This window comes from Nanorana parkeri, unplaced genomic scaffold (genome assembly GCF_000935625.1).
Source record: "Nanorana parkeri isolate BGI_ZX_2015 unplaced genomic scaffold, ASM93562v1 scaffold66, whole genome shotgun sequence".
In the NCBI taxonomy this organism is placed as follows: domain Eukaryota; kingdom Metazoa; phylum Chordata; class Amphibia; order Anura; family Dicroglossidae; genus Nanorana; species Nanorana parkeri.
The window spans coordinates 707,712-730,254 of NW_017306334.1; the positions used below are offsets into that span (position 1 = coordinate 707,712).

Sequence of the window (22,543 nt, forward strand, 5' to 3'; positions counted from 1 at the left end):
AAGGCAGGGACTGATGTGAATGTGCAGTATGTAAAGCGCTCTGTAAATTGTCAGCGCTTTATAAACACCTGTAATAAATCAATAAAGACATATGTGATGAGGGTATAGCAGTTACTAAGCTATGTCAGCATAGAGCACTAAAGGGTGGGAGAAGAAATCAGAATGTTGAGAGAAAAAAAAAATTGCTTTTATATAATTGTGAAGCCTACCAGCAACTCCTGGCGTTCAGAACCCCTTAAAGGGCTGTCAGGGGTGGGTGGCAAGGAAATCTCAGCATATAATTTCCAAATTTACAAAATGAACACAAGTCGAAACAGATTATACTTCATACTTCGATTTTCTTACCTACTGCTTTAACGTGCATAGTCCTAGTAAGGTTATAAATTCTTCCACTATCCTCATATGTTACAATACATGTATAATTTCCTTGATATTGCAGAGACATACTTAAAAATATTAAATCTGGACCTTTAAGATCTCGGTCGACGAAACCATTAACTAGATCACAGTTCTGTTTAAAAAAAAATAAAGAAAAAACAGACACTTTATGAAAAACAAAACTATGTTTCCAAACCACCAAGCACAAATCAACATTTTTCTCACAGTCCCAAAATGAGAAATTAAGAGATTATTACAACATGTAACGGTTCAACAAAGGGATTTGAGTAAAGCAATATCAAAGTTTAAGATTATATTTTACAGTCTGCAAGCTTAAAATGTAATTTGATCTGGACCTAGTCATTAGATTAAATTTGAATGGAATGAAACAAGCTACAGGTAGGAAGAAAATCCCAAAAGGAAGTGTGACCTATGTATAACATTTCTAGGAAGGTAGGAATAATAACCAGAATTCATCATGCAGCACAAGGAAATTATATTGTTATTAGATATTAGAAAAGGTTTCTATTGGGAGATTTGCTTCATTTACTTGACCTCTAGAACTCAGTTTGACTAGTGACACAAGTTCCTCCATATCCATAGCTACTTAGACTGTGTATAGTGTGAAAAAGCGGCCAATCTTGTTGTGTCAAACTGTGCAGTACCTTTATTTTGTGATGATGTTCTCCTGTCTTTTCTCCTTAAAGTGACACTAAACTCAGGAGTTAAATCTTAAAAATGCATTCAAGTAACTTAACTATTAACAAAAATGTATCTTATTTGTGTATCACTCAGTTGTAGATCTCAAATCATTGCTTCCGTGATGGACCACACTCTCACATTTAGTTTACTAATTTGTATTGAAGTTATAGTCTTCAGACATGAGCGTGCACGTCGGACAGACACCATGGGACAGGAAGAGACAGCAGTCTGCGCTGGATCAGAGACCGGCACCAGCACTGGAGGGACTGCTGAATACAAGTGGAAGGAAGAAGATGATCGGATCTAGGAGGCATCATTTAAGGGAAGTCCCTAAAGCAGCATTGGGGGAAAGAAAAATATTTGTGACTTTAATAGTTCAGGTACTTAAATGCATTTTCAACTCCTGAGTTTAGTGTCACTAACTTCAGTTCTGTTCCAGAGGTCTTTACTGTGCAGTCCTTTTTGGAGCTGTACAGCCTTTCTCCCAAAAATGGTTGCTCCATACTTCACCTGCATGCTGCAGCACATATCATTCCTATGGAAAAACCGGTCTCCCGCTTGGAGTTCAAAGAAAACTATGGGGTAAGTGTTTTTCCCCATAGTTCTCAAGGGCCTGTTCACATGAGTTTCAGGTCCGGATCTGAAGATGCGGTGCTACTGATGCAGTGCGTTTTGGCCGCGTTTTTGATGCGTTCCAGTAAAAAAAAAAAAGGGGAGTGGGGCTGTTTGTATGTTAGCTGCAGTGCAGTGCGTTTGACGCGTTTGCGTTTCCTGACCGTACAAAATGTGACATGCAGTATTTTTCTGTCCTAGCCTGAACGGACTGCGCATGTGAGAACTGTAGCCCATAAAACACATAGGAATACATTGGGATGCATTTTGAGTGCAGGAGCGTACGGATCAGGTCAGCACACAAAGCGGACGTCGTGTGAACAGGCAGTTAGGGTCACGGGAGGACATATACCAACCTCTTTCCGTGACCCAAAGTTCAGTATATAGCGAGTTATTGCCTGAGGGGGCCGCAGCCAGGACGGATCTCGACAATACGGTCATGATCCACCCAGCTGCGTGAGTGACAGCTTGCTCTGCCTATTTAGAGGCAGAGCCAGCTCTGCCCGCCCCTCCCCTATTCGTTCCTCCACTTAGCGCTGGAGGATCAGAGAGGGGAGGGGGGAATCCCTGCAGGGAGTGGAGACTGACAGTCACCGCTCACTGCAGGGAGATGATCGGGAAGTGAACAGATTGGTGAATGTTTCTGCTCACTTCCAGATCGATAGAGCCGACCTGCGACAGCTTCTTTGTCACAGGTCGGCTCTAACTATGAGGATGAGTGGAAATCACTCACCTCATAGTTCTCCTTTAAGCTTTCTCATAGGAATGAATAAGGCTGTGGCAAGCATGCAGAGTATGGAAATACCATTTTTGGGCAGAAGGCTCTACAGCTCCGAGCGGGGCCACACAGTGAAGATCGCTGGATCAGGGCTAAAGCTAAGTAAATGTCCTAGTGGGATGCACACAGGGGGATGGGGGGAATTGATTAAATGAAAATATTACAAAAAGGTACAGTTGTCCTTTAAGCAGATTGCTAGTCAAAGTATATTTCCACTTTCACAGCCAAATTGAGATAACACCTATTTTATATTTGTTACATGTTCCCATTCACATAGCAGAAGCTAAACAAAATATATAAAAATGCTTATTGCAGTTTACATTTAATTTTGTGTTGGTTATGGTTTCTTAAGCATTACATTTTTTTGTATTTGTTTTCCTTCTTTGTAATGTTTGGAGTTAATGGATGATAAACCTGGCTTCTCCATTTTATGTTAGTGAAGTTTAGGAGAGGAACACAATCCTCAAGTGTCAGTCCCAAGTCTTTCTATAAGGACACATTACTGTATAGGGGCTGAGAAAATCCTGGAATCAGCCATGTTGTCTGCTGCAACAAAACATCTATTTTTCCTTATGTTGTGTGATTACTGAACATATAGGAGGGGTTTCTCAAATTTGACTGCAAAAGTGGAAATTCACTTTAAGGTGTCATGTTTGTTTTGCATTTGATAACACATAGTTATCAATTTATAAACATTGTGTTGAACCATTCATCCTGCAAAACTGTGAATGTTGTTCTGTGTGATTAGAGGCAAAAACAAACATTCTTACTATACTTCCTTTTTAATAATGTTAGGAAAATAATGCATTATGGTCACTAGATTGTATGAATTATTTATTTTCTTTGCTCCTCGCCACCATCTAGAGGCCATAATGCACAATTTTCCTAATATTACATTCTAATTAAAAAGAAAGTCTACTAAAAACATAAATTTTTGCCTCCATTCACAGGCACCCCTTGAGCAACTGATCGAATGAGGTTAAAAGCGCTCATAAGTGTTGATGGAGGAACTGGTTATATTTTCTTCATTCAGCCCTCAGTTTGAACAAAGAGAAATTTACAGTGTATGGCCAGCTTTAGTTTACTTTTATGACTATGTTTCATGTTACACCCGCATTCAGGGTGTAACATAAAACCTGGTCAGATCACAACCCCAGCTCCTCCCCCCACCTTGCCTGAATCGTGGGGTTCTTCTACCCGCAGGCTGTTGTGGATGTTTGAATTCGGTGCGGCTAGGCGAGGTTCTGACCACATAGCAACGCCATTCATTTACAAAACCTTTTAGAGGATCTGTGAATGGAGAAACTGAAAGTCCCATCTTCCATCACATCAGAGGGACTTGTAGTATTCAAAGGAGTCACCACACTTATTCTTTCACCCGTCCACGTTATTGAATGTCTGTACATGGACGGGAGGAAGAGTCTGCAGGAGACAAGCTGCACTGGCCCAGGTTGCAGTGTTTTACTGGCTCCAATGCAAAAATCAAACAAACACAAAAAAAAACCTACATCCATGCACGTTTTCTTTTACTGTATAAGGAAATGTGCATTTATTATTATTTTTTTTTTAAATCTGGAATTTCCCTTTAAGTGCTCTGGCAGTGGTATTAAAAGGAGAAATTACTTTTCTAAGCTGATGCCCAATTTACATAGCTAGCCTTTACTCGAATGCCCCACTCATTGGGTTTTAAATGACCCACTGGTCTTTGCTGAACCATAACACTGTGACTGACAAATCTGGGGCAGTAAGCAAATATAGATCATCTCACTTATTTTGCGACTATAAATAAACAATGATCCTGGTTAGGAAGCTACACATTATGAATATATTTTTTAATTCAGAACATAAGAACGCTGCTAAAAAATAGAATGCTAATCTACATGATGAATGGCAATCTGACTGGAAATAACAAAGCTTGTCATGCAGGGTAATCCTCTTAGACATTGTGTTTATGCCTTATTTGTTATGTGAATAATATCATTAGTAGAATTACGGGTTTACAAATGCATTGGCATACTGCACTGCACCCAGAAAAGGGATATTATCTCTGCAAAATGAAGCTTGTAAATAATACACTTTCCATACAGAACACCAACAGATTGCGCCTCGTTTATCAAATCATCTTTCATGAGAACAGTGTGTACTGCCTTACAGCAATCGGATTCAAACCTGCAGGAAAATGGCAATGGGAGAAGGTCTGAACTTGACTATTAGGGAAAAATACAGAGAGAGCTATTGAGAGACATGTTTATAAATTAGGTACACAGTGTTCTATTACTACAGTGGAAACATGCACATTAAGAGAACTAAAACCAAACTTTTTGGTTTTAGTCCTCTTTTGGGTCACAGGAGAACATTTACAATATACTCCTGTGACCGAAACTCAGCATCTAATGGGCCAATGCCCACTATTTGCTGATATTGTCAAGATGCATCCCACTGCTATCCCCCCCTCCTATGTCTGACCCTCAGCGGTTTGTGATCGTTCAGTTCTTGATCTATAGTGGCGCCATGTGTCAGTTGCAGTGTCACACGCTGGCTCTAAGTATAGAGTACATGTTACTCTTCGAATACGTCTTTAACTAAAACAGAAACATAAAAATATGAATTCATGAGTTAAATCTTAAAAATGCATTCAGGGACCTTAACTACTAACAAAAATGTAACTTATTTGTATATCACTCAGCTGTAGATCCTCAAATCATCTCTGAATTGGTGATGACACCGTCCTTCCTTCTGGAGGGTGACTACTTTTGTTCCCCATGGTCCCTGTGTGTGTTGTAAAGTAGCCACCACTCCAAGCTCACTCCTGCGATGGACTATAATCTCCATACAAATTAGTAAATTAAATGTGAGATTGTAGTCCATCACAGGAGTGAGCTTGGAGCACCTTTACAACACACACGGGGACTATGGTGAACAAAAGTAGCCACCCTCCAGAAGTAAGGACAGTGTCAGCCCCAATTCAGAGATGATTCAGGATCTACAGCCGAGTGATACACAAAAAAGCTAAATTTTTGTTAATAGTTAATGAACTTCAATACATTTTTAAGATTAAGATCCTGAGGTTAGTGTCACTTTAATGTGAGAAAACAAACATATTTGAATGCATTTGGCAGTGTAGATCATGTGTAGCTTGCACTTACCATGTACCATTTCACAGTAGGTGTTACATTGGCAGGATAATAGCCATAGGTATCTGGACATGTCATATAATGTCTTTCTCCCAGCGGTAACAACTTCTCCTCTGACGCTTTGGCGGTACTAACACATGCATTTTGATCTTTTCTGAATACCTCCATGGGAAAAGCAACTTTGCTGCAAAACGTGGTGTTCCTAGGGAGGGAAAAAAAGTACATGCTTCAGATAGCACATATATTACTCTCTATTTTCATCTGGAACATTGATACACAGTTTAATAAAGTTTACCAGCTATGGTATAAAAGCAATAACTTCTGCCAGGTACCTTGAAGATTAAAAATTGAATATCAAATCAATAAGAAGCAGTACAAGCTTACCAGATTGCAAAACAATTCCCTTTATTGCATCAGCAGAGAATTTTGTAATTCTACCCTGTCAAAACCGGCATAATATTTTACACACTGGACTGAAAACAAAGAAAGAATTGGTGTTTGCAAAATGAGTGTAATAGATGATTCCACGGTAGAGCATACAGTGTACAGTAGTGCTAGGCAGTATACATTAGATAAAACATCTTGTCCTATATTGCTACTGCCATGTTTCTTTAGGATTCATTTGTGTTTAAAGTGCATGTCTGCCCAAAACTAACAAAACTATGAAACATGGGTGCTATCAGATCCACACAGGTAGCCAGCAAATGCAAAGCTCTTCTAAATGTTTACCAAGCGTAAAAGACATGCATCTAAGGAACAGAAAATACCAGTAAACACTTTGATGATGTGTAGGAAACACAAAGGGGTCTCTTTATAAAAAAAATATGCATAGTTATTCACCCAGGGAAACTGCATGTACATTTATTTTGTGGGAGTTAACCAGTTGAGAGCATATCAAAATCGAATGTTCTTAGGGTAATTTATTTTCTGGTTGAATTATTATATAGCATATAAATATCATAAATAAGCTGGTGCTTGCTCCCACTTGCAGAAGAAATGGGCACCAGTATATTATAAATAGTCCTGTCAATTCTGATAACACTGGTATTACTGTGTTGCAAATAAATACTTTAGCAGAGCCTTGTTCAAATTTTTTTCGGTCACCGCACTCTTTAAAAGTAAGCAAAATCTCGAGGCATCCTGGTCTAAAATGTAAAAACCCTAAAATGTAAAAACTGACATGTAGTCCCTACAAAATCCATACCAGACCATTATCCGAGATGGGGTCTGCTATGAATTTTAAGTGCAGACCCCACACAAAAAAAACAAACATTGGCCTCCCCCCACTTCAAAGCCCCCCCCCCCCATAATATTTTGAGCCACTTCACATCAGAGCCTCCCCTTTTACATCAGAATCCCCTCTTTAACATCAGAGTGCACCTTTATATCAGGAGTCCACCTCTCACATTAATAGCCGCTATTCACACAAGAACCCCTCTATACATCACGAGTTCCCCTCCAAACTTCTCTTCACATCAGAAGCCTCCCTTCACATCAGAACCCCCCTCTTTCACATCTGAAGCCTCCCTTCACATCAGAGTCCCCCCCCTCTTTCACATCAGAAGCCCTTTGCACATCAGTGGCACGACGCTGTGTGGAAATTTCAAGATACCCCTGAGGAAGCCAGAAGCCACCCTGGTTGAAAAGGGCTACGTCAGCCACAGAATTGCTGTAAATAATAATCCCATGAACTGCTGACAATTGTCTTTGGCAGACAGAAGCAATATTGTATCAGATAAAGTAAATATACCCACTCAGATATGTAGAATATATCCTAAACAACCAACCAAAACTTAATACAGTGTTAAAAAATACCTCAAAATATAAAAAATAATAAACCGTAGCATAAATGAAGCAAACATGCAAAAAATGTAAGGGCGAATTTCCACCAGCCTGCACACTAAAACGTGTTGGCATATATTGTGTAGGGGCTGTGGAGAGCGATGCGATGCGTTGTTATAATGAATCATACTGTTTATTTTTTTAGTTTTTAACTTTATTGAAGCATCATAAAATGACACTTCATTTAACTCAATGCACAGCAACAGGTTGCAACTCTCTATGGTGCAGTGAGTTGCACTGTGTAAAAAGCATACAGTCTACAACATTGAAGTTTTTTTAGGATATATCTCTTATTTTCTAAATCCTCAAGTGGTTAAAAGCCAAATGTAGTTAGACACTCACATTCAAAAGTTTCTAAAAGCACCCAAAATCATGTTCTAATACTGCACCCAAAATCATGTTCTACATGTTCTAATAATTCTAATACTGGTCCAGTATCTTGTATCAGTGATGACATCAGAGTCACTGCCCAGCAAGGTTTGTACAACAAAAAATGTTTATTTTTTTGCTGGAGTTGCACTTAAAAAATGTACCTGTTCCGACTTACATACAAATTCAACTTAAGAACAAACCTACAGTCCCTATCTTGTATGTAACCCGGGGACTGCCTGTATATGCAAAAACCGCTGGGGGTTTAATAACCCTTTGACATAGTAAAGCTCCAATGCTTAGGAGAGGACTGCAGCATCCAACCAATCTGGTCATGGATGGTTGGCAGAGTTCCTGGAAATGTGAAAAGAAGTGTATGTGCAGTGTGTGTAATATCTTACACACAAAAAGCTGTTTGTTGGGGATAATAAGAGGCAGCAAAGCACACCAGTCAAATGAGCAGTAAAATGATATACACTGAAAATTGACAATGGCATTTGCTTTGTTGCAATAAAATACTAATGCATAGAGAGCTTTGTTTCCCCTCAGCATATAATGATAACAGCTTGTCAATGCTAGTACAAAGAACGACAAAATCCAATAAAAGAACAGGGAGCAAATCATAAACAATATTTGTGTAAAGATGGCAGAGACAGAAGACACATTTCTGAATATACATATGAAAGTAAACCTATATGAGATATAGAAGAAGAGAAAGTATGCAGATTATGACGTTATAGTGACATTAAAGTCATAATCCCGCCCATCTGCTGCTTTAAGAACTTACCTTAAATGATGCCTCTTGATCTGATCATCATCTTCTTTCCTGTAGTTTTCAGGAGTCCCTCCAGCGCTGGTGCCGGTCTCCGATTTAGTGCAGACTCCTCGGTTCCCACGGTGTCTGTCCGACGTGCGCGCTCACGGCTGCGTGCATTTACTTCCACTGTGTCTCTCCTCTTCTCATCGCCGAAGATCTCTACTGTGCATGCGCCCGCCCCATTAACTCGAGAGGCTTCAGATCTTCAGTCAGGAGCGATCGGCGGAGACAGAGGTAAATATTTATTTGGTAATTTTTATGTATGTATATATATGTGTATTTATATATATATATCTTGCTAGCAGTAGATATATGTAAAACAAAAATACTTTAATACTACTTTAACCCTTAATTAACTGCAATCCATAGAATATAATTCCCACCTTGACGGTAAGTTAATTTACATTAACCTGTTGACAGGTAGCAACTAGTCAGACCGTGCTGTTACCGACAGCTATGGGCCCCACTAATGATTGGTGACCAAGAATCAGAATGATTCCTGATCATGTTTTTACAATGTCAGCTGTGACATAGTGATCACATACAGGCTAGATGCTTTATTCACAAATTAAGCCTTTGGTCTGCAGATGCCACTAAAGTGTGAAGATAGAAGTGTGCCTCTGTTTAACACTAGTGTAGTGGTTAGCGCTTCTGCCTTGCAGCACTGGGTGACCCTGGTTTGAATCCCAGCCAGGTCACTATCTGCAAGGAGTTTGCATGTTCTCCTTGTGCTTGTCTGGGTTTCCTCCGGGTACTCCGGTTTCCTCCCACACTCCAAAGACATGCTGTTAGGTTAATTGGCTCCTCTCTAAGTTGGCCCTCTATGTATGCATGTGAGATAGGTACCTTAGATTGTAAGCTCCTTGAGGGTAGGGAATGATGTGAATGCACAACTTTGTAAAGTGCTGAGCAAATTGTCGGCGCTCTATAAATACCTGTAATAATTAAGTAATGACAAAGTTAATGTTGAATAAAAGGGCAATAGCAGACATTGACAAATTGCTCTGCTCCATAGTCGGTGTAGAGGTGTGAGAGCTGAAGTGGTTAATACCATTTATTGAACATGTCTAATAGCTTTCTTTTGGGAAACAGATTGGGGGTTTCAATTCTGCTTTAAAACCGTGTTTCAAATAAAAGTCTATGTCCTTAAAAAAAAAATAGGTATGTAAATTAATCAGAGTTAAAGTCAAGTTAACCAATGAATGCTGATCCTGCTAAATCTGAACTTGACATCCAGGCTTCAATGACTTCTGGTCACAAAAGGGTTAAGGAGCTCTTATCTGCATCATTTTTCTGGGTATGTGATTGAAAGTATTGATGCAAGTGGGTTAGCATTACAACCAGACAACTGTCATTTTCAGAACAGTGGTTCGCAATGGAAGCATCCATGTTTCCCTATCAATACATTTCCAGTAAATTCTACTACAGTTCCATGATGTTGCTCCCAAGTTAAATCATATGCTAGCGCAATAACATGGCGGATTCCGTACATTCGTGGCTATACAATAGCCGCAAACAAGCGCAATCCGAGGAAATTGAAAATGGTTTGCGGGAAAACCGCGTTGGAAAACGCAATCACAATGTGAATTGAGCCTCACAGTATTCTCTTTTGGCTGTTCCACACAGTCCTCCTTTCCCCAGAAATTTAGAAGGCTACACAGCACTGTTACTGGACATTTTGTCAAACGTCAGAAGCCAATTCCATTTCAAACCACTGCCCTTGGCTGCTGACAAATGCAGAGAGAAGTAAGACTTGACTGACACAGAGGTGTCCTTGGGTGTGCAAGTTCTGACTGAAGGGCTTTACCTTTTCTATGCTGCCTGAGAGACAGAATGTCTCTTTGTATTTGGCAGCAGTTTTTGTAAACATTGGCGAGTAGCGGGTAGCGGGAAAATAGTAATCTAAATACCACGCTTCTGCTCTAGATACGCATTACAACATGCAAAGCTTCAGTTCTGTTCTCATAATAAATTTAAGGAGGTACTTTTAAAATCCTTATGCACAGCCATAATTTATATGGTACTACCAAGTTATAAAATGCTTACTAGCTTTGGGAATGCTGGTGATCCTCCAGCTCCAGATTGCCCTATAGCAGAGCACAATAACAAGGCTGAGAATTTTAGGATGCAACTAAAATTATTGCTTGGAAGGGAACACTGACTGTGGGCTAGATTTACTGTAAAGTAATATGAGGCCAAACGTCCCAAGACCTTTAAATCTTACATTTCTCGGTTTTTTTCCTCTTACACTAAGCCAGTTATTTTATTAGATTGTTACCATCAATTTTCAGGATGGGAAAATAAAATTTATTTTTTTGGTCCAAACAAAATAAGTACAGTAGTTAATAACTTATAGAATGTGTTCCTATATATCTATGACTTACTGTAAGACATTTTACAGTACAAAGTACCACATAACATTATTTTCAATCTAACACCACAAGTGCTGAATAACAGATTAATTAATAGAATCTCATTCCTCCATGGGTTAATCTATTGGCACTGAATTAAAAGGAAAACAAGTGGTTTGTGGCCAATTTTGATTGAATTTCTGCTTTTAAAGTGCACATTTTTGAAGGTATATTTTTTTTATACTATTTCTATAAAATAAGAAATTCATGTACAATGCACTGATGACACGAGAATTACAAAGCACTGTGCGTTTTATAAAGAGAGACCAAAACAGAAGAGGTTTGCCTTCAGGATCCCTGTCTCCAACTTGAAATGAAAGGAGGGAGTAATTCCTCTGACTCATAAACTGTGTGAATAAATTTCAGCTTCAAATAATAGAATTTTTTACTTTTCTGTAAAACCCTTTTCTTGGAGTACAGGACACAGGATCTTTAGTCTTAACCCTAGGTTATATGCAGCTACCTTAAGGTGACTGGACACTGGCCAAAAATGGCTGCAGGAAGAGTCTTTATGTAACCCCTCCCTCTCCCAGCAAGCTTCAGTTTGATAGCAACCAAGACCTATGTCCTGTAATGTACTCTAAGAAAAGGATTTTACAGGTAAGCCATGAATCCTATTTAATTCATTGTACAGTACAGGACACAGAAGCTTTTAATCTTAACCCTTGGATGCCTCCAAGTAGTCCAAATAAGAGGTGGGCAACACATGCTAACATGCCTATAGGTAACAACAGGCAAGAAAGAGCTCAAGGAGGGCTCAGATGGCAGCTCCTTGTGCTTGAAACTGGCATGAAAAGAGGCCAGAACATCCACCTTGTAAAACGTAAGCTAGAGAATCCTTCTTATGTGGATGGAAAGGAGGCCCGTCCTGGATATCTGGTAAAACACATCTGCCAGGTCTACCCACACAGTAGAGCAAGCCCCTAGGTAGCAGCTCCAGGTGTTGGAAAGATGCATCCATCAAAATAGAGCGAGGGTCACAAACCATACACTTAATCCAGACCGTAAGTGTCCGACAGACAACCATAGCTGCACTGACAGGTTACATGGTAGGACCAGCCAGAGAAAACAAGGCCTTAAAGAGGGCTTCTATCCTCTTATCCACCTTATCCTTGAAAACAGAACATCTTCCACTGGAACCATGAATGTCTTATTAAGGCAAGAAACGGCTGGCTCCACCACAGGAAATGTCCATTTCTTAAGAAAACCCCCCTCAATAGGGTATTGTCCTTTGGAAGGACAAAAATCTTTTTCTTGTTAGGCCAATCAACATGCAGAACCAGATCTAAGAACAAGTGGACTGGAAAAGTCATAGCATTTTTGGGCATTTTTTGAGAAAACCATGCTGGCGACCTTAGGGCAGGCTGACTTAGGCAGTTCTAATGCGAGACATGAGTGCGCTGCCTTAATAAAAGGTAGCAATGATATCCTTAATTTTTGTGATATATCAGAAAACACCTACTCTTGATACGATTCCAAAGAGGCAAGGAAAAAATTATCATTCTTCCCCTCCTCCTCAGGCAGTACAGCAGCCACAAGAGGAAAAAGTCACAAACTAACTCTGGAGGGGAGGAGAGGATGAAGGAGCATGCTGGTGACCCCCGCGATCTACGACCTCTAAAAGGTCAGAGATCCTACCCATAATGCCAGACATAGTGGCTGGGGAAAGGGGCGCAACAACAACATGTTGGCCACCAGGAAAATACACATAGTCCAGACTTACAGCGGTAGATGTCTTCATCTTGGAGCAGAACGTTAGAGACAAACCGCATCCTGGCTTTGCCCATTATGGTGAGCATAGCCAAAGAGGGTTCTTGTGGGACAGGGCTCCACTGACTTATGGACCATGGTCCTGTATAGAACCCTGCAGCAAACTCAACGTGATGCACCACATGTCAAGATGAGCGCCCACACAGGCCAGCAGTACACCTTCCTACAGGCAGGTGCCTGGGTACTGTCCCCTGAAGCTCAGCCAAGGCGTCAAACGATTCAGAAAGCTGCTGAGAGGGGAGCCACAGTGGCTATAGAGCAGCTGACTTGCTAGCAGTAAAAGAAAAAACATACAAAGAAAAAACAGGACAGCAAAAAAAAAAAAGCTAAGCTTTTCACAGTTTCCATCACCTATTAACTCTATATAACCCCTCTCATGCCAGAGAGACGGGATATATAGGGGCTGGCCCTGCAGCTCTGTTTTGCCAGTGTCCAATCACCTAAAGGGAGCTGCATATAACCAGCGTTAAGACTAAATATCCTGTGTCCTGTACTGTAGTTCTAGAATTGATTAGATATTAACTATACATCAGTAATCAATTGTACAATGTTTTAACTTTTGTTCCGCAATAACTTACCTCAGCATACAAGTGTAATTTCCTGTGTCATTGAGAACAGCTGGTCGAAACCAGAGAATATCCTTGTCTTTGCTAATCCTGTTATCTGGAAGACGAATGTTGATTGGCTCTTCAAGGTCCTTTCCTTGGGCTGTAAAATACCACATTAACGTGAGCCCAGCAGAATGTGCTGTACTATAGTTATGTTTCAGGTAGTCCTCAAACAGAGGGCATCCGATTCGGACTGGTTCCCCATCATATGTTTGGGTCAGCTTCCCGGTGTCTACTCCCCAGTCATCACATCGCTCTAAAAGACAAACAAATTCTTTGTGTTAGCCTTCTTAAAGTTTAATGGACTTTTCTTTGAATGCCTGAAACTTACTGCACAAATAGCAAAGGTATAAATGGCCCCAATGCCGACAATACATTCTGCTTGCTATTGCCATGCTCTGGGAGACTGTGTGAATGCAATAGGGTACATTTAAATAAGATTTCATACCAATGAAATAAACAAAACATGTACATATTATTTAACTGACAATCTTAAAGCTGTCAAATAATACAATATAAATATATAAATCTTATTTGGCGTGTACAACATACTGATGTTCTATTTTGACAAGTAACGATCCAGCAGTCATTTGATGAAAAGGCTTAGTGTTAAAAAGAGCTGCTTGTCATTCTCTAGCTATTTTTACCACACTGTAATTTTAGCATTTTTTCTAGGAGTCATTTTAGTTCAATTGTTCAATGAGTTCAATCGCTGCACAATTTCAAAAGCTTAAAATGCAACTCTTGCCAAAAAACAGGAAAAGCGAGGTGGGGATTAATCTCTTTCACTGACCCTCAAGGAGAAAAGCCTGTCCCCACGCTAGAGTTAATGGGGAAGATCTCCCTTTATAGTCCTAAATAGCAAGAAAGACCTGGCATGGGATAGACCACACTCCACCCCACCTGAAACTTAAGAAAGTCAATGGGGTAAAGTTGCTCTTTAAAATAACAGCTTATTGCAATTTAATTACTTAATGAAAACTCTTAATGTTCAAACAGACAATGTTTAGATCAAGGCATTCATCAGGAATTTCCAGCTCTGGATGATGGTGGCTGTTTGTCTTTGGCGTGGAACTGTCATCTATCCTTGCTTCACAGGGATCGTGGTTGTATACGTTGAAAACAAAAAAATGCGGCATGCTGTACTTTTTCAGTGCAGCGGGATGTGATGTGGTACAACTGCCTTGCACCCTACTGTGCCTGTACAACTGAATGAAATGTTACTTGTGACATTTCAATAAAGCCCTAAGAAAAGAAGTGTGATGTGCTCGGATCAGCGCTTCGGCACTGTGCCGGGGGAACGACACATCAGAAGCTGTGTGAATGGGCCATTACAATGGGAATATACTGATTTATCACAGATTGCACTGAATATTTGATTGTATTTTGGTTGTTGACACATCTTATCTTATTAGTACATATAACATATACTATTTTATGTAAATAGTTTGATTGGGATTTACTATTTGATATAGAGCTACACTTGATTGATTACTTTTCAGCAATAAGTGTCACTTTTGATACAGAATAATTGGACATTTCTTATGAATGGTAAGGTAGATCTTTCCTCTTTGTGATTTTTTTTTCAATTTGTTTTCTCTATTTTGTATCAACTTTTCCTGCCAATCTTTTTTTTCACCATTTTTTCACATTGTACTTCAATAGGACATAAGTATCATCAACATGCTAATTTTATTTTTTACATAAAACCATTCTGTTTTCATTTTATACCGAATTTAAGACAGTTACATCATCACTGGTCTCTGTACTTCTCAATGCAATGCAAGCAGCTCATGGCTGGTGGAAGGGGGAACGACAGGGTACTTGTACATAGCTTCCTGAAAACATCACAGCACCCCCGCTTCAGTACCCCTATCAAGAGCCCTTAGCCCTGATACAAACAGTAGTCTGAGTCCTGGGAGGAGTTATTAAAATGTCAAAATTCCTTTATGGGCAGGTGTCAGTCTGGAAGAGTGGGTGTTCTTAGGTAGATCACATGGCAATGCCCACATGTTGATACTGAGCCTCTGTGATTAAATGAATGAAAGGGGCGAGCCAAGGATAGCCAGGCTAAGGAGGAAAGATTTAGATGGACATCCTCCAGTCAGGAAATGAGGTTGGCTCTGAGTTGCTGCAGCTTCTAATACACTATAGAAAAAAAATCAGTGTGCAGTGAAATCAGAGTGAGCATTTTCAGTACAGGAAAGGAGCCTGTTACCAGAACAAAAGGTGACAAGATTACCAAGATTTCCTCTAACGTCCTGTTGTAGCTGTAATATATAATCTGACGGGTTTTAACCCTTCCCTATTCTATCTAAAGCTACCAATACACTTAAATATAAAATCAGAAACAGATTTTTATTTAAAAAAAAAGAAAAAAACATAAATAAACATCTATACTAATGCTAGCATCTCAATACCTACATGTTGTATAGTCCTGATTTGCTGGTAGTGCCCAGTGGCGTAACAATCACCATAGCGACCCAGGCGGCCGCTATGGGGCCCGGCCAAGACATCTCCCTGATGCCATGCGGGCCACTATGGCATCTTGCTCGGACAGCCAGGCTGCTGGCTATCACTGGCGGCTGTGAGGGGGAACACTCCGTTCCTTCTCACAGCCAGGGTAGATTTTTCTAATCTATGATTAAGTGCATTTAACTGTCATCACAATGAGCTAACACAGAATGTAATTAGTTTTTCGCTAAGCCATTTAGAAGATACAGTATGTAAACAACGAGCAGATTGTGATGCCTTGTAAACAAAGAACCGCCATCAATCACAGAATGGCAAAGAAATCCTCTCCTGTACAGGAGTTACTTAGCAGAATGATCTCCACAGGGAATGGGCAATCCTTTCATTCTTCTGCACGGCGATTGACAGGTTTCCATTATCTGACTTTCTGAGGCCAGCGACGGTAGAAGACAGCAGTTCATTCTGACGTGTCATAGATGGATGATATTGGTCTCACTTAGTACACTGCTAAACCTTCGAGTGTCACATTTAAGCCACTTGATTCATGTGTAGTTTCCACTACATGTAATTATTAACAGCATAAAGTGAATGGTGGTAGCAGAATACTAATGACAGACTGAACAACATTTTGCTTGTCTTGGTGCTCAACTCTTCAATTTACACATGCTGTGCCACCTACCTTAATGAGAACAGATTTTTACCTTGCAGTTTAGCAATCACTTCAAAGCCGTTTGCCCTTGCTGACTGTATACAACTCTAAATGTTAAATAACATTATTATTATTATTGTTAATATTATTAATCTAGCTTGATTGACATCTTAGCTAGTACCCTGTTGGACACTATAGGTATGGTTTGACCTGCAAATTATAGTTAAAAAAATATCTACTGATAACATTTAATAAAGGGCCTTTTCACATTGTAAAAACACTGTCAATTATGGGATAAATTATATAGTTCACTCTTTGGGACTTTTGAGGTGTTACCAGTAAGACCATACACATACATTTACAATTCTTAAAATTATTAATTTGATTAAAATAAATTTATTTTAAGAAACTGTAAATGTTTATGTGTATGGTTGTACTCTTCATACTTAAAGAAATCCAAATGATGATCAATAATTTATGAGGTATACAATTTGAGGGATATTTGTGTCAAGTAATATGAAATAAAGAACACCAATAATATATTGTAAAACGCAGTCTAATATAATACAATAAAAATAAATGTGCTACTTTGTAATAATATACATACAGTATATTTCAATGCAGTGGTACAGTTACATAGTTACATAGTATTTGAGGTTGAATAAAGACATTAGTCCATCAAGTCCAACCTATTAGGATCTCATTCTAGGAGTACCTGTACCCCTGTATATTACGGTCCCTTAAGAAATCGTCCAAAAGTTTCTTGAACAATTCCACATTTTTTGCTGAAATCACTGCCTGCGGCAGTGAGTTCCAGACCCTACCCGCTCTCACTGTAAAGAACCCCCTTCGCCACGTGTGCAGGAATTTTTTTTTCACCAATTTTAGGTTATGGCCTCTAGTTTTTGTAATGGAGTTAATTTTAAATAGTTTATCAGTAATTTTACTGTCCCCATTGAACATTTTGTACATGGAGATCATATCCCCCACCGCTTGCGTGCTTTATTGGGCCTATCTGCTCCTTTCTAGCCTTTTTACTGTTTATATATTGGTATATTTAACTCTGTTAAATATTTAACTATATTTAACAGTATTTAACTCATCCTCATTTTTCTGCTTTCTTTGCACACTACACTGGCGTTGTAGTGGGAAGCCCCTCAAGTAAGCTGACAGTTTCCCTGACTGGTTCATATATTAAAACTCTGTTTAATCTAGACATGTACTAAGGGTGTCCTTTGGGCATGAAAAAAAATTGAAATTACCCACAAAGGCCACAAAAAAGGTTAAAATTGAAATAAGTAAAATAACTAAAATATAAAATTTCTCTTAAAAAAAAATACAAGCATTGGTTGGAATTGGCTTTACAAATTCTAGGAAACTATATTAAAAAGGCATTAATAGTGTTATGCGCAAAAGGGTGACGAGTTTGGAGAAGGCAGGAGAAGTGAACAATCTAGGCCAAAATAGTTGATTTGGAAAATTTCTCCAATTCAGCTCACTTTCACTTCTCCTGCCTTCTCCAAACTCTTCACCATTTTGTGCATAACCCTGTAAATCATTAATGAATACAAATGGTTTAATTACCTGAAAGTTGTTTCAGGTAATTAAACCAATTTTTTTACTGACGGAAAGGCAGTAGGGCATAACTAGTATGGTGGTGTTCACTAGTAATATAAAATGCAGATAGGAGGTGGGGCAGTGGTACACAACTAAAAAAACTACAAAATGCTGTCACCTTATCTTATGCCACATTGCACTTGCAAGGTTGGATGCATTACTGTTGAAGTACCGAGACCAAAAGCAAACAGAAAACTACAATAAACAGATGGCAAAAAACAATGGAGAAAGTCCAGGATGTTGTCAGTGCCAAGCCAAAGGTCAGATGCGAAAGCGGGTAGTCAGCTGAACCAGGTCAGGGAACACTGAGAGCAGGGCAGACAAGAAAGCGGGTAGTCAGCTGAACCGGGTCAGGGAACACAGAGCAGGGCAGACAGAAACAATAGCCAGAGTCAGGAACTCCGTCAATCAGAGAAAGGGTCATACATGGGGAACAGGAACAACTGCAGAGTACTTGGTAGATCAGAACACATGCAAGGGACTAGGGACAAGAAAATTGTGTGTCCCACTTGAACTCACATGGCCCAGCAGAGTGAAGGCACCGCAGGACACTTTTTGGGCTTTACAAATGTTTAAGAGTACGAAAGAACATCTCAACAACATGCCTATTCCTAAACCGCAAATAAAGATGCTCTAGTCATTTGCCTCTTCTTTACAGGTGCCAGCTGCAGAAAAGCTTAGTATATGGTCATACCATCTTATTCTTTGAGTCCTGAGTAGATGGGAAGGGCTGTGGTCAGAGCTGAAGTTGGGAAGAGGATGGCAACTACAGGGAGAAGTGCAGCACTGGAGGGGATCAGTTTGGCAGGTAGGTCTTCCATAATTTGCTATTATGCTGTGCATACTAGCACATTATCACTAAAAGAATGTTGTTTATATTAGGTGTCACTGGCTGCATGCTTTTGCCACGTTGATGATGCACTAAGCTAGATAAGTATGATTGCCCTGAAGCCTATACTTTCAAAAACAAGTCTGCATATCTCCCATATTTTTATGCTGAGAATGTCCATTTAATGCTTTTAGATAAATACATTTTATATCTTGCTGATTTTATTTGTACAAATGTATCCTACAGTAATGACAAAAAAATATATTTTTGTAATTGGAACACTATTAACACTTCCTGCTGTAAAAGTTGTGTGGCTGTTCTATACAATGACATATGTGCATAATAAAAAAAAAATGATCAAGCAGCTTAAGATTTAGTTATACCGGTAGTAATGAAACAATGATGATCTTGCTTTCCATGGTCTCTTAGCCATGTGCTGCCTTCTGACACTGTCAAACAGCTATTGGTTTTCTCTAATCTACTAGTTCTTTCATATGACCTCGTGCACCATGACTGTAAAGTTCAGAGGCTTAGTAAGGTAGAGATGACATGAGTCAGCATAGGTCAGTATCGAAAGAAGGAAACAAATGAAGCAATTCTTGTGACAATGTAAGAACAAATATTTGCATAATCCCTACGGGGCACTTTTTAAAATGCATCCATTGCTTGTTTTTCATGTAACTTTCCTGATCTTCATCAAGTAGACACGCAAGGGATAAAAGGGTTCATATGTAATTTCTTTTCACTCTATATATTATCCGTGCACAGCTCTTGGCATTAAACCCATAGGACACTGTCAATTCTCTCTCCTAAAGCTGGCAGACCTATGATGCCAGTGGGACATTTGCCAACAATCCCACTTCTATTAAATATTACTTTAATCCAGTACATAACAGTCTATTGGATCTTAAATTCAATCCAATGCACCTCAATTCCCTCTGTGATCTGTCTGGTCTGCCCAAGGTGTGTATCTTTGTTTTCAAGTTCACAGGTATCATAAATTTTACCCTCCGTACCTTTTATTTATTTACTTTTATAAATAAAGTCCATTCCTTACAGAAAACACTAAATGGTGTCTGTTATGGCCTTTATTAGCCAGAAAAGCCTTTTTAAGTGTGTTACTGGGGCCTCACTTTCATGGTTTTTGGGCTACACCTTGCCTATTTAACATTCTATTATACAGTAACAGGATATTAGTGGCCAGCAGGCATATTCTCACTGGAGAAGAGGATGCCAGTGGTCAGGGCATAACCCAAAAGTCAAGGAGAAATGGTCTCTATAACAAAGTGAATAATAAAAGTAAAATAAGGAACTGTGTTGGTCTGCTAAAGCAGAACTTTTGCATTTAAAACATTAGTCTGACAGCTTCACTTTAAAGTGCTTCAACACGTGCAACTATTCTAGGAAATTAGTTCATTTTTACATAATCTTCTAACATTTACCTTATGTAAGTAGCAACATGGCTTACACAGCAGACGGATATCTCTGAGGTTAGATTTCCAATGCGAGGATTATAGATACGGCCACATTATGACTGCAGCAGCCAGTATATGCAGCAGCTTTAGTTTGGCTCCATTGCTAAACTGCCTGATCTTTCAGCTTTGGCCATGAACTGCATACAGAGATATCTAGTTATGATGCCCCTGCTCAGTGGTCAGGATGAAAAGCAACATCTATATACTTGAAATAATTATCATTAATAACTATATGTGAGCTGAATAGTTTAGCAGGCCATTATGCATGTTGGCACATCAGTAGTTTCCCAGGTGAATTTAAATCTTAACTTTTCCTCTGCTCTTTGTTCTATTGTAAAAACAGCACTTTGGTCTATTGGTATTTCAAACTTGTAGGACTAATTATTAATATCATTATAAGCCCAATGAACCTTCTGCACCCATCTAGTTTTGGCATTGAATCAACAAATTCACAGGAGCCTGATTGTGTTATAATAACACAATAATGAATGAGGAGTAGAAGATGCGTTGTTCCCATAAGTCAGACATTTAATGGCTTATATTCCAATTCGTAGGACACATAGATATGATAGATGAGGCCGCTATCTGTGCCATGACATTTCCAAGGCAGCAGACCAGACAAGTATCTGACTACGTGTTTTGCTGTTTTTTTCTTCTTCTTCTTCTAGGAGACATCACGCACTGCGGCTCTGGAAAATGGGCTTTAGTTTAGACGCTCGGCTAGAAAGTACATTGTTCCACTACATGGACTAGACACCAAAAGAATCTGACCTTTTATTCAATAACCACCTATTACTTTTACTAACTCTGAGCTTCAGTGTATCTGCACTAATTAAAATCCATCTAATGGAACTAATTCACACAGATCGAGCACAGGACTGGCTAATTATGGTCTAATATTCCTGAAATATATCTTCACCCTTTCAACTTGTTAAAAGCCATTTTCTAGGGGTTCCTTTTGGACAAACCACACTAATATAGCTCCCAGTTTCAACTGGAGTTATTTGTCCTGATTGTTTATCTTATTTTAATAGTCCCAACTACAGCTAAACTCAAGCAGAGAAGTTGAATACAAAATAGAAAAACATAGGCAAGAACTAACTATTTAAGTATTCACAATTACTTTTATTCTATTCATGTGATGTTATTTATGAGATTTAATCATCCCTACCACACTAGAAAATCAGAGGTTGACACCATTATTTACAGTGTGCAGCATACCAAGTTACACCCCAGCTCCACCCTGCTCTTTGAATTATAAAAGCACATCACTCCTCTGTTGATGCCCTCCCTAGTATGCCCCCACTGCTATGAGCCTTAAGACCTAAAATCCAGCATCTTGCGTTAAAGCCCAATTTCAGGATTACTGCCTTCTTATTACCTTTTTTTTAATCTCTGCATATAGCAACATCCATCACATATTAATAAGTTACATTTAACAGCAGCATTAATAAGAAATCATATATATTAGTACCTGTGATGTGATTATGTAACTTCTATACTTAAATAACTTGAGGCTGATCTCTGCAGCAGTGCCTCATCATTTTCTCCTTTGTTTTAGAGACTACATGTCCCAAGATTCCAGGATATAATTCCTGCCTGAGGGCAGAGTAGAAGGAGGTGTTGCAAGCAAGAGAAGAGCAGAAACAGGGAATGTGGACTTAAAATAGAAGTATTGGAATAATACAGTCCACAACACTCTGCACACTGCTGTGTTTTTGGCAGCTTCACAGTGAAAAGGACTACATGGAGGTGATGAGGGGACCAGTCCCACACAAGATGGAGGATTAATGTGTCTGGCCCCAGGGCAGGAAGTGAGGATAAAACTGGAAACAGAGACTTTCAGTAAAGATAATGTGGTAAGTCTCACAAATATGGGTAGAAGCAAGACACCCCCTGAGAAAGGCACTTCATTGAGAATACAGATTTTGATTTTTTTTTTACCTTCCAAAGCTATATCTGCCGATTTTAAGATCTCCAATGCTCTGGGAGGCAAGTTGTAGATGAGCGTCTTACGCCCTGCTTATAATTATTTTATTTTGTCCATGGATTCCAGTATGGCATTTATTTAGCCAGCCAA

The 22,543-nt window shown here is 39.3% G+C and overlaps 1 protein-coding gene across 1 annotated transcript in view; it reads right to left on the reverse strand.

The window, feature by feature from the left end:
- Positions 1-22,543, reverse strand: part of IL1RAP (interleukin 1 receptor accessory protein) — a 150,994-nt gene that overhangs the window by 19,164 nt on the left and 109,287 nt on the right. The window contains exons 3-5 of the mRNA XM_018576415.1: positions 13,392-13,677; positions 5,617-5,806; positions 346-511 (exon numbers count right to left, since the gene is read on the reverse strand). Of these exons, the coding sequence (XP_018431917.1) occupies positions 346-511; positions 5,617-5,806; positions 13,392-13,677 (642 nt within the window). The remainder of the gene's footprint in view (positions 1-345; positions 512-5,616; positions 5,807-13,391; positions 13,678-22,543) is intronic.